This window comes from Corvus moneduloides, chromosome 10, assembly GCF_009650955.1.
Source record: "Corvus moneduloides isolate bCorMon1 chromosome 10, bCorMon1.pri, whole genome shotgun sequence".
NCBI lineage: Eukaryota > Metazoa > Chordata > Aves > Passeriformes > Corvidae > Corvus > Corvus moneduloides.
In genome coordinates this window covers 23561682-23574395 of record NC_045485.1, presented here as the reverse complement: position 1 = coordinate 23574395, position 12714 = coordinate 23561682, and the positions used below count along the sequence as shown (strand labels likewise).

The 12714-nt window shown below is 47.7% G+C and overlaps 1 protein-coding gene across 9 annotated transcripts in view; it reads right to left on the bottom strand.

Annotated features, from left to right (window-relative positions):
- TNIK (TRAF2 and NCK interacting kinase) overlaps positions 1-12714 on the bottom strand; it is a 152100-nt gene that overhangs the window by 42935 nt on the left and 96451 nt on the right. For all 9 annotated transcript variants that reach the window (XM_032118849.1, XM_032118848.1, XM_032118856.1 and 6 more), the window contains exons 8-12: positions 11273-11327; positions 10438-10516; positions 6310-6485; positions 4649-4715; positions 3620-3824 (exon numbers count right to left, since the gene is read on the bottom strand). In XM_032118849.1, the coding sequence (XP_031974740.1) occupies positions 3620-3824; positions 4649-4715; positions 6310-6485; positions 10438-10516; positions 11273-11327 (582 nt within the window). The remainder of the gene's footprint in view (positions 1-3619; positions 3825-4648; positions 4716-6309; positions 6486-10437; positions 10517-11272; positions 11328-12714) is intronic.

Genomic DNA, 12714 nt, shown 5'->3' with positions numbered 1-12714 from the left:
GAAAACAAAGCTGCAACGCTGCTCCCATGAAAGCCCTGGTTTCAAAACTAGCTTGGGCCTTTTTACTTCCACTGCAATTAAAGACAGCTGCAAATCTAAATCTCTTTGGCTGCCTGAAAGAAGATTCAGCCTCAGAGAAGGAAATTGGTCAGCTTCTGAAAAAGGAGGCCAAGTGTCCGACAGATGCAAGGAGACACGCAGAGGATGGCAGAAGGTCTTGGGGGCACCAAGAAGTGCATAAGAAGAGCACCAGATTTCCTCACTTGACTTTTTTCTATATGCATTTGATGTTATTGTTGGAGCAACATCAGGAGATGGTGGATTTCCTGAAAAAAGCCCTAACATGGGAGGTACTTTGTGAGACGTTCAGAAATCCCCATTTAGAAAGATCAAGGTGACAGAAAAAATGAGATTCCTTCATTTTGAGCTCTGCTAGATGAGACATGAGAAAGGGCTGGAGCTCTACCCCTGCCAGTATTTCAAGACAGCATTGGAAAACCACCAAACCTCCTGAAGGCCTGCACTGACAGAGGAATGGGCCAGTTATCCCACTAACAGGCCTTTCTTCAGCTCTTTTGCTGGGCATCTCCAGTACAAATTAACTCCAGCCATTTCTGAGCTTGGCATCCTAAGTCAATCCTTTTGGAGCTGCACTTGGGCCCAAATGCCAACTCATTCCCTCAGCCTGGACACCTCCATGGCATCTTATGATGAGTAGGAGCTCTTTCTGTAAACACAGCAATATGTTTGGCAGCTTGAACAGGCTGACTTAGGAGACCCAAAAGCCACCAGCTCCAAGGGTTTATTTGTCCCGGCTGCTCTACTGGGTTTTAAAGGTCAAATTTATTTTGAAAACACAGTAATCTGAGTCTTCCACTGGTCTCTCCTCCCAGAGATCTGCTTGTACAGTACAGTCTGCTGGAGGCACACCCCATCTTAGTCAGACCATAAAGTAGCATGGAAGAAATCCTGCTCCCATTAACCAAAATAAATCCATGGCCAAGAGTCATCAACAATAGTTAGTGCAAAGCTGGTGTAGGAAAAAGCAGAGAGGCCTGGCAGGAGCAGCCTGGCTGCTGCTGGAGCCTTTGAGTGCTGCTGGGATGGGTATGAGTGCTGGAGCAGCACTCCACATCCATGGAGTGTGCTGGGAGCCTCGGGGCAGACACATCCAACTCAGCACAGCTGTGACAGCTGCTGTTGGCTACCTCTGTCTGGCCATCAGATGCTTCCTGCCCCAAAATATCTGGGAAGAGCAAAGACCAAGGTATGTCCCTGCAGCAGCGATGAAACTTCATTTGCTGATCTCTGCATTTACAGATTTTCTGGTTTTGAAGATTCAGGGCACCTTGCAGCTGGCAAAGCCACAGCCAGCCGTGCTGGGGAGCATCTGTTCTCACCACTGCCACAGCCCACCACGTTTGCAACAGAAGGTCTGCACCTCTTTCAAGGACTCCTGCTTTAATCCTCACCATAGCAACTCAGCTGTTTCTTGCCCGCTGCGCAAATGGTGTCTAATAGAGAACAGAGCTCATTTTACTCTGTGGCTGGATGCAGGTGAAGCTAGACCTGGACAGATGGACCTGAGGAAATGGGCACTTGAGAAGATGGGGCCACCACAGCTGCCAGCTGGCCCCAGCATCTGCCCTGATCCTGGCTGAGCCCATGGGACTGATTGCATCAGGGGGGCAGAGGATGCTCTTCAACTACAGCCCCCCTGCCTTTCCCCACTCCTCTGACATGGCAGGAGCTTGCAAACACCTCGCAGCCAGCTTTGCTCCAGCACATCTCCTTTTCAAATGAGGTCCAAAAGCTGTAAGCCATATGGGAAGAAGGCAATGGGTGAAGAGCCCAATGGGGCCGTTCAGAGCCACTAGAAAAGGCGTTGGGCTTTAATCCTGGCTATGGTGGCATTAACTTTTAATTACTTGGGGACAGAACAGAAGGGAGCTGGCAGAGCCCAGGGGACTGAGCACAGCCCAGCCCAGCAAGGCAGCAACTCTCTAGCTCAGGGCAGAGCTCACCAGCTTAGCAAAGGGATTAGTCCTCCATTCAAAACCTGCCTGGGAAGCAGCAAAGAGAGAACAATTTTCTTCTATGTGAAGAGAACATATTAATACACCAGCAACCATTGTATTCATTACAGGATTGCAGCTAATCTGGTGTCTGCTTTTATTCTGCTGTTGTTCTGCTCCTGTACTGCTTGCAGCAAGCAGGCTGGGACAAAGGCAGAGCCAGGCTTCCTTACAACAGTCCTCACAAACATCCACTGGGGCAGGGGATTTTGGGGTGCATCTATGTGCAAACCATGTCCTCTCTCAAAGCAGCTTGCCAGCCTTGGGAAGGGCGCAGGACTCTAGCAAAGCCTGACCTACAAAGTACTGAACACGCTGTGCTCTGATAACATGACAGACCTACATACTTACCAGACTGAAAAAATGCTTTGCCTGGGATTTGCCTGTGTTGATTTTTGCCCTGGAGGAGCTCAGAGGACCACCTCGAAGAGGAGCCATACCATCACCATCAGCTGCCTGAAATTCCTTCCTGTCTGTGCCCCTGGCCTGAGGCATTACCCAGTACAGGGAGAGATTGGTGACCAGAGTAACAGACCTCTAGCTAGTGGAAATTAAGGGGGTGGATGCTCTAATAGTCCATTCACTGAAAAAATCCTTTTATCAGACATATAGGTGACCTCTTCAGAAAGCTAATTGAATGACCCTCAACATATGAACCCTTCAATGAGTCACTTGGGCTGAGTTCAGAGCAAGGCAATGAGTGTCTGTGCAAAACTCCATCAAAAAACCCAAGAGGTGGGGAAAAGCCCCTTTATTTTTTGGTGAACTTCTTCAATACAAGAACCAGGAGCTAAAGCAAAAGAAAGCACTTCCTCCAGAGCACGTGGCCAGGCTGAGCAGCTCAGGGACACCCAAAGTCACACAGTCAAATCCTGCAGCTGGATTTTAAATGGGGTGGATAATTTTATGACCAATTGCATTTGTGGCTGGTATGTTAAGACAAGGGTAATGAAATCTTATCCTTTGGGGCACATATGGATCATTGCACAAGTCAGGCAGGCATCTGCCCCTCCCCTGCAAGTGGAATTGTAATTGGCAGGGACTGTAAGGACTGAAGTTGAAATTAGGGATTAAATGGGACACAAACGGCACATGGATCCAGGGATAGGGAAAATGGAGCTTTTCAGCTTCTTCAACTGTAACAGGCCACAGGAGCAAATAATGATCATGAACTTGACAGATGCTGGACCAGTATGAGTTCTGCCCACCTTGACTGAATACAGCTGTCACCCCAATCATGGGCTAACTCTGCTCAGTAGTTCCAGGGACCCCTTTAGGTTTGGTATTCCAAGGGCTTATTTATAGCAAACCAGTTCTATTACCTTCACAAAAGTTGGCAACACTTGCTATGGTGAGGAGAGTGGCTGGAGGTGGCTATGCCAAAAGGATGAGCAGAGGGGCTTGACCAGTGTAACAAAATGTTCAGGGTTACTGACTAGAGAGGTCAGGACATGACCTTAAACCAGGCTGAGAACAGTCCCTCAGGACTTGCCTCCAGAAATCCTGCTGCTCCACCCAAAACCAGCTCAGCCCTGGCCAGTTACCTCCTCCAGCCTTCGCCTCTGCTCCTTCTGCTCCTCGATCCGCTTCTGCCGCTCGGCCAAGAGCTGCCGCTTGTGCTCCTCGTTCTCGCGCTGCTGCTGCTCCAGCTGCTGCCGGCGCAGCGCCTCCGAGCGCTCCTTGTTGGCCAGCTGCAGCCGCAGGAAATCCCGCCTCAGCGTCGACTCCCCGGGCAGGTTCAGGATGGAGCTGCACACAGGAGAAGCATCAGAGAAGATCCCCTCCATGCAGCCTTGAACTTCTTGCCTCTGTGTCATTTCCCAGCGTGGACCCTCCCCCCTCCATCCCAACAGCATCCGAACACCTGACGGAGCTTGGGCAGCGACGGATGGAGGGATGGGGGCCTGCAAGTGCCAGGCCAGGGTGGCAGAGCTCTGTTCATGGCTCACCAGTCATCTACTCACTGTAAATGGAAAGGTTTCCTTTACATTAAGTTTCTAACCAAAGCCTCTGGTGCTGCAGTGGCTGGCACACACTATATTTAGCTGTGCACAAAGCACATTTAGCATGAATCATTGCCAGCTATTAAAATACTACATTATCTCAGTGAAATAATGGAATAACCTGATACTAATTACAATGGCTCTGAAAAATGCCACCAAAGAAAGTTCCAGCCCCACAGGGCTTGCGGCAGCACCAGGGAGGTTTCATGGTGAAAAATTATACAGAAACATAGAGTCGCGCTTGGATGTAAGGAACCACATTTTAAAGAGGTTTTTAATTTCACCTCACATTTTTCCACATCTCAATATCCACATTCCCATGACAGCACCATGCTGTGCTGCAGATCCCACAGGCAATGGGGTTTTGTTCCCCATCTTTTGGTTAAGGTGATCCAGAGCATCAGTTTATACCCATGCACCAGCTGGCAGCGAGAACATCCTCTGTTCTGTCAGGGAACAGGACTCAATGCTCAGACTGTCCTTTTTCCATTTTCACTTCATATGAGCCCATAATCCAAACTGATTTTACATAGAGCTAAAGGGATGTACAAATGAAATGCTGATTCTTACCTCGGCTCTCCAGAGTCATTTTCCTCCTCCTCCTCCTCACTTCCACTGTACTCGTACTCTGTCTCATCTAGGAACAGAATTGCTCATCAGTGCCCTTTGCTGGACTCATTTGTTTTTCCAGTGGCTGAAAACCCCAGAGCTCTGAAGGCAGAACAGCCAACTCTCTTTACCTCGCATGACCAAGAATAAGCAGCATTACTGCTCTATATTTTCTGGTTTTATGGGGGCCACAAAGCCAGGGAAGCAGCAGCACAGTGGGCAACAGCACTGACAGCCACAGCCCCTTGATATAGAGATGGGGAAGTCCATGAAATAAGGATTTATCCCCATATGACAGTGAGTGACCCCCTTCTTCAGGACGGTTCTGCAACGGGAGGTGCCCCACCAGCTATTGGAGCCGCAGTCACAGGATGGTGGGATTCAACCAAGGCTCTGAAGGCACCAGCTCCTCTTTCCCTAAACATGGACTCTTCCTATGCAAATCCATGTAATTTCCAGACAATGAAGATATCTACATAAAAGCTCACTGCAATGTTGTGTTACATACTGCAATTTCTGTTGGGATATCATCCTTATCGGATGAAGGGAATTATAGCCAAAGAAAGGCTCACATTTATCCAATTACTCTCCATCTCTAGGGTCCAACCTTCATTTGCCAGACTAAACACATTTAATACTTCACTGGGATCCCATTTTATTGTTTTGATTGTAGTGAAATCTATTACAAGGGGCTGGAAGGTATGCATGAAAAATTAATTCTGCTACCAATAAGAAGAGAAATAGCAATGTATTAATTTGCTGGATTCTACAAATGAGCTTTCAAATTAAAATTCAGTTCACAAGCAGTTGAATACTTTAACAAGTTTCTTCTGCTATCTGATCTTTCTTGCAGAGGACTTTATAGGGCCTGGAGAGTTCACTGAAAACATTCAGTTTAATAGGTTATTCCTAGTCAGAGGAATTGCTTTGGGGCAAGGGTCTTATCTGGATGTTCGTTTGCACAGCCCTGCTCATCGCTGGTGCTGCAGGGATGTCACGTAGATCAACACACTTAGCATGAAATACGTGAGCTGGGGAAAATTCGGCTTAGCAGCTTCACCCTCCCACACGCCAGCACGGATCTATGCAAACGTAAATTTTATACACATGCTTTAATGAATCAAAGCTTAGATGTTCCTTGTGGAAATTACCACCTGGGCTAAAAAAAGACACCATTTTTCATTAGGAAAAAACCAGTATTTAAAAACACTGATTAACTCTAATGATAGTCACCTGTCTGCTTTGCATAACACCCATTGTTTAGTTATGGGTATTTATTTTCATTTCAATGACTGAGAGGAATCAAACCAAACAAAACAATCTGACCCCAAAACCACAGGAAGTGTGGTCACACAGAGGATCACACCTATTGAACTCAACCAGATTGCAAAGAAACTCACCCATCTGAGTGAGGGGTACTGGTACTGAGACCATGGGCAACCCAGTCCTCTCTGCCTTCCCTCTTTTACCCACACGGATGTGCCTTGGTCTGTACTAGCGATCCCCAAGCACATGGAAGAGGTCATGGATTGCCCAGACAGGGATGCCTGAGCACATGGCAGAGGTCAAGGATTGCTCAGAGCTGCTGCTTCTCCACTAACCCTCCTCTCTTCTCCACTGACCTTTCTCTCCTCGCTTCTTTTTAGTCCTGTCGATGTGGTCCTTGAGCTGGATGCGGACCTGCCTCTCGTTGGGCTGGTCTCGGATGAAGGGGTGCTTCATCAGCTGCTCCGTGGTTGGTCTCTGGCTGTGGTTCTTCACTAGGCAGCTCTCAATGAAGGATTGAAACTTTTTAGACCTGGTCAAGAACAGGGAAGGAAGGTACAGAATTAACAGGTAAATGTATTGATTCTCATGTTAGAAAGTGAAAAAAACTTGGTGGTGTTTGAGAAGATTTTGCTCAGTTCTTGCTCATCATCCCAGAAAGCTGGGAACCATCAGTATGACCAGAGAACCACCAAAGCCAGATGTCACCAGAGGCAACCAAGAAAAAGCAAGGGAGTGCTCCTCCTCCCTTCCCTCTGAACCTGTGAAACTGCAGGTAGAAACGAGATACAATGCGCACAGATATAAACACAGTGCCTGAGTGGATTGTTTCGGGCAGTGTTTCAGGAGATGAATCTTTGTGAAGATGAGTGCGACACGCTAGGTTAATTTTTTTTTTTAGATTTAAGTCCCAATAGTGCAGGGCTGGGTCAAGCTCAGGCAACCTCTGGGCGATGCTGCTGCCTGCAGCTCTTCCCTGCTCTCTCAGCAGCATCACAACCCACCAGGTCCAGGGGGCCACCAAGCCCCTGATCCAAGAAATCTCTTGGATGCTCTTTTGATAGAGATGGGAACAGAGCCCTGCCCTCCTCACAGCCTCCCTGCCCACAAAGCTACATTCAACCTCAGCTAAAACAGTTTCAGCCAAATCTTTAATAAACAAATTTGTCTTAGTCTCAAGTGCTGCATATCCAAAGTTTTCCTGGAACTAATTTCACCACATTATAAACTCAAGAGAATGGGGATTTACAAGAAAGGAAGATGTTGACAGGCTACTGTAGTCTGTGTTGCTTTAGCAAATAAGAAAATGAATATAAATTAATGTCAGAAGCCAAAAGATACTACAGAATTGCATTAGTAGTAAAACAATAAGCTTTCAGGGATTTTACTTTTAAGCTGTGAGACAAGAAGTGATTTAACTTTTAAGTGCTAATCCATACAAATTCAGATGCAAAAATAAAATATGCTAGTGGATCCAATTAAATCTTCCCTCCAGCTTTGCTAATGAGCAAATCTGCCTTCTCCACCTTGCCCTGAGAAGAGCAGTGTTCTCAGTGTACCCAGAAGGGAAAATCAATGTGATACTCAAAAAAAAAATCCACCTCTAAAATATGATTCTCCCTTGTTGGTGTGAAGCTGGAGAGACTCCAGTCCTGGATGTGTGGTCCAGAGCATATGGAAATACAGTACAGGTGAAGTAGCTAAAAGGTTTTCCTCCTGGAAGTGCTGGGATGGGGGTCCCAGTGCCCCGTGATGCCCTAAGACACCTTTGGTGCCTGAGCAGCTATGGACAGGGATTTCCTGTCCACTTTCCAGCTCAGGCCACGGGATTTCCCAAAAATCCTCCTCTCTAAACAAGCCAGCCTGTCCAGTGGCACAGTTCAGCACTCACTGGAGCAGAACACCAGTTTCTCCCTGGCTCTGATCCAGGAGAACTCCACCACAATTTTCATCCCCTCCCCAGGCCCAGGTCAGCCCACCTTCCTGAAGCACACACTCCTCCAGCTCCTGGGGTTTGTAAAGCTTAAATCAATGTTTGCAAAGTCTTTGCAGCTGCTTGGATGAAAAGTGGTATCACAGTGCAAATATCACCTCATTAACAAAGAGGTTTCATGTCTTTTACAAGGCAGGGCTAGAAAAGGTTTATGGGAACAAAATCACTAAAGTTTGAGTTCATTTTGTCTGCAAACAGGGGAGGAAGAAAATAAGCTTCATTGCTGGCTGGCTTTAATTGGGAAAGAAAATGATACACCAACGACTTTAATTTCAGAGGAACACAGCACTATTTTAAAAGCTAGTTTGAGGATTTAGCAAGCAACAAAATTATTTTCCTCTCTGCAATTTTTAATTCAGGACAGGCTCCCATGCCAGTGTTCCCTCTTGGCTTTCCTGACTTACCCTCCAAGGTGCTGGAGTCCCTTCACTACTTTCACGTGTAAGGAAAAAGATGGTCTGCCCATGTGGCGTACTTTTATTTACGTGTTGCTGTGCACAAAAGCAAGGACAAACTCAAGGTTCAAGTTGAACCTTTCTCCATTTTGCTTTGCTCTTGTGACCTGTGCTTGTGAAAGTCAGCCCACTGACTGCCAGGGAGCCACCCCAAAAGCCTGGTCAAACACCTCCATTCTTCCTTGGACGGGCTTGCAGAATTCCAGGACCCATTCTGGCAAGGTCCAAAACCTCCAGCTGAGAAATGAGCCAAGGACAACAAATCTGCCCAGTGACACATTGAAAATGCCATAAAAATTTGCTTTCAAGGAGTTGGTGGAGCTTCATCTGGATCATTTGGAGCTTTCCATTGCAATGACAGCTTGGAAGATGGATCTAGGTTTGAGCTGCCTGAGGTACACGTGTCCCAACTCTGCTGGACACCAGGGATCCCTGCTTGTTCATGGAAGGATAGCAGAAGCCAGGTGAGCACCACGTTGCCCCTTGAAGCTGGAGTTTTATTACACTATGGCTTCCCAGGAGATCCTACCCTCAAAGCACCCAGGATGCCACCCCGGCACAGGCAGAGCACAGCCCTGGGCAGACACCACAGGATGTGCAAACCTGGGACAGCTGCCAGACGTGTGGGAAGGTGGTGCCCAGGAACCCCCCACCTTGCACTAAGCACATCCTGCAATCTCAGGGCAGGGACTAAAACACAAATTCCATCCCAGCTCCATTTTTACCTTAAGGACATGGGGAAACATCTTGCTCAAAATCTGCTTTCATCAGCTCCCCTCTGCCTGGAGGCTGAGGGAGTCTTTGCTGAATAAACAGCACTTTTGTATGAAAAATAAACTCTGAAGTCTCACAATTCTTTTTGTGCTGTAGGAGTGAGGATAACAAAGGAGCAGACTGGTGATCTGGCAGAAAACAAGCACCTACACTATTTTCTCAGCTGACTAATTGCATCCTCAAAAGGTCGTGCAAAGAGAGCAAGAATATCTGACACCCTCTGCAGAGCCAGCTGGGAATGGGCCCTCTCCCCCTGGCTTGGTACTGGAGCAGCTGATGATCAGGCTGACAGAACTGAGATGCCTCCTGCCAAAGCCCAGGTGAGGTTTTAGGCTGGTCCTAAAAGCCCAACACCATGCATCCAAAGCAGAGGACTCCAAGTCCCTCTCACTCCTCTGTCAGCAACAAAATACCTGCTGCTGTGGCCCCAGATGTTGTCAATACCTACCATGGGCTCTTCTCCTTTTTACTGGTCTGTAATAAATAAAATAATAAGCAAAATTTAAAGGATTAAGGGAAAACTTCCCCCTGTGAGCTCAGCCTGTCTGGGAACAAGGGGCAGTGCTGTCTCTCTAACATGTGGCAGATCTTTCCTGACTAAACCACTGCTGAACCTGGGGCAGGAAAACAGCACAAACCAAAGACAAGTGTTTTTAAGGACTCCACTTCCATCAACACAGAACATACAGTAACAAAACAACATCTGCTGGGCTTCAGGAATATTTTTCCTGTGGGTTTTTATTGGCATGCCTCACTTTCTTTCCTTTTTTTTTTTTTCCCCAAAACAGTGATGCATCCTTTCCTGCAAAATTTTAAAATAAAGCCCAAACTAAGTACAAATCTCTGCATTCCTGGGCCTTCAAGATAAACCATCCTTTTTTTTTTTTTTTTTTTGGCCTGGATACATGTTTCCACTTGAGAACAGAACCTAACTGGAACGAAACGGGAGCCAAGCAAAGTGTCATCAGACTTCAGGCTGCACAAACTGCCCTGGAAAAACCAACTCTGCACTGTGAAATGGCAGGGTGAGCATGCTTCTCTCTCTGCATACCAAGGAAGCCCTCCATCCCACGGTGGATCCTTCAGAACAAATTTCTTCTCCAAAGGAGACCAAACCTCAATTCTGGGGTGGATTCTGGGGATCATCACCAACCCCTAAAACTATATAAATGCCAACACCACGTCCCCAGCATGCCTGGCTGCAGAAACAGGTTGCTCCAGAAATGTTTTTACAGTTCCTAAAGATTGAGAAAGAAACTCACCACTTCTTTGATTTCAACCTCGGGGCCGGGTTGCGGGGGATGAGGAAGAGGGCTCTCATGGGATGCATGTCACACAGAGCTGCAATTTGTAAAAAGAGGCATTAAACATGGCACAGATATCCAGCTGGGAGATCTGAGTTTCCTCTAAGGCTGCCAGACCCTTGTGGCAGGATGACTGCAGCAACAACCCCCTACAGACAATCCCCAGCCCTGGTGCTCAAGTGAGGGCTGATGTCCCCATCCAAGGGCTGTGAGTGTCCCCAGCAGTGCCAGGGTCAATGCAGGAGCTGGCTGGGGACACCTCTGCTCCTGCAGCTCCATGTCCTCAGCACCTGTGAGGTGCTGAGATCAATGGGCCACAGCATGGGACAGCCACATCACATGCCACCATGCTCTGCTTTATTTACTTGCATTTTCCAGCAAGGACGGTCCCAGGATTATGCTGAAAACTGCGGCAGTGTGACCTGTGCAGGTGCACCAGGTGAACCCAGCGTGTCACTACCGGTGTCACACCAGCTCCTAGGTGTTTTACCTGCTTCCAGTCCTCCATCCCTTCTTCATCCGTGTTTTATTTGAGGAAACCATGTCCCAGAGTGCCCAAACATGTATCAGGGTCACACAGGTCTGCCTTTGCTCACTGCCATCCTGCCCCCTGGGCCATGCTGCCCTGGCAGCTTTGTCTCCATGGCGGCTGCGAGCTCCACTTCAGCAAGCCCAGGTTGCTTGGGAAAACCTTGGGGTTGTGTTTCTTGCACAGAGCCGAGCTCTGGCTGGTGCTCAGCAAACCCCAGCATGTTACAACCCAGGGATAATGAACAGAGCAATGACTACTCACGGGGAGCACCTTCGGCCATCTCGATGGCTGTTATCCCCAGAGACCACAAATCACTCTGTGAAAGAAAGCAGAGGGACATTGCCAGTGGAAGGAGAAATGGACACTTTTATCTACCCTGTTCCCAAGCCTTGCTCATCCCTGAGTCTCCTGAAGGATCAGAGCAGAGACAACATACCTATTTGGGAAACTCTTTGATTTCATACCTGTATCACTCTTCCTTCCATCTTCCCCCTTGCCAACAGGGACACTCAAATCCCCAGCTCCAGCCAGACAGCAGCAGTGAGCTGCCCTCCAGTGCCTCCCCCCCCACCTCACCATCACTAACGAGCTGTGGCTGCACCCCCAGCCCTGGTAACGAGTCCCAGGGGATGGACTGGCTCTCCTGGCAGGGCAGGAGGCAGAAGCTGTACGTGCCCAGTGAGAGAAGACGAGCGTAACCCATCTGCTGGACTGTGAACATGACTCAGACCAATGTTGGTGCTTTCATCTAGAGCTGGAAGGGATGGACTCTGCCTTCCACCCTTCCTCTTGTACATCCAGCTCTCCCTTGCCCTGCTGTCTGCCATGTCCCTGCAGTCCCACTTCACCTTTCTCCTCTCCACTTCAAGAGCTGCCCTTTCTAAACCGCCTCAAGCCTCTAAACCTACGATTTAGTGAATAAATCCCAGGAAGGTTGTTTTTCCCAGCACAGAGTCCCAAAACCCCAGCCAGAGCTAGAGAACCACAAGCACCTTTTCACATACATCCCCCCAGGAAAGACAACTTGGATTTTCAATCTCAAGGCACCTTTCCTTGTTTTTAGCTCAAGTTCTCCCTTAACAAATGCTGTCCTTGCTACACATCCTTGTACCTGCTTAAAAATTCTCTCTCAAATCTTATTTTCAGCCCTTTCACAGCACAGTCTCATCCATTCTTTGTTTCTGGTCAGCTGGGATTTCTGCTGCATACTTAATTATCACAGTCTTTCCACATGATTCAGCACACATGACCCCTTCCCTCCGGGTTGCCACTGAACTCCTTCCAAATTCCTAATGTGTCTTTCCATACTGAGGTGCCCAGTATTATATGCAAGATGCCAAGTGATCTTAAAGCTGGAGGAATACAGAAAGGGATTATCACCTCTCTAAGTCTCCCAGAGAAAGCAGAAAACTCAGCGGGAAGCACACATTTTATAATGATCTGGAATTCAGGATTTTTTTGAGTGGTTTTTATTTTTAAGACTGAAAAGCCTTTCAGTCCATCCAGCAAAGGGATGCTGTGCTAATGTATTTGCATTGCCTTGACTTGGGAAGGGAAGCAGGCTTCTTTCTCCCCGTGCTTTTGATTCTAAGCTTATTGAGAAGATATCTCTAAAGAAAAAAGGAAGACTGGCTGGGGAAAAAACCAACAAATAACCTCAGCAGTGGGGGGTTTCTATTTGTTCTTTTTTAAAGTGGTTTATT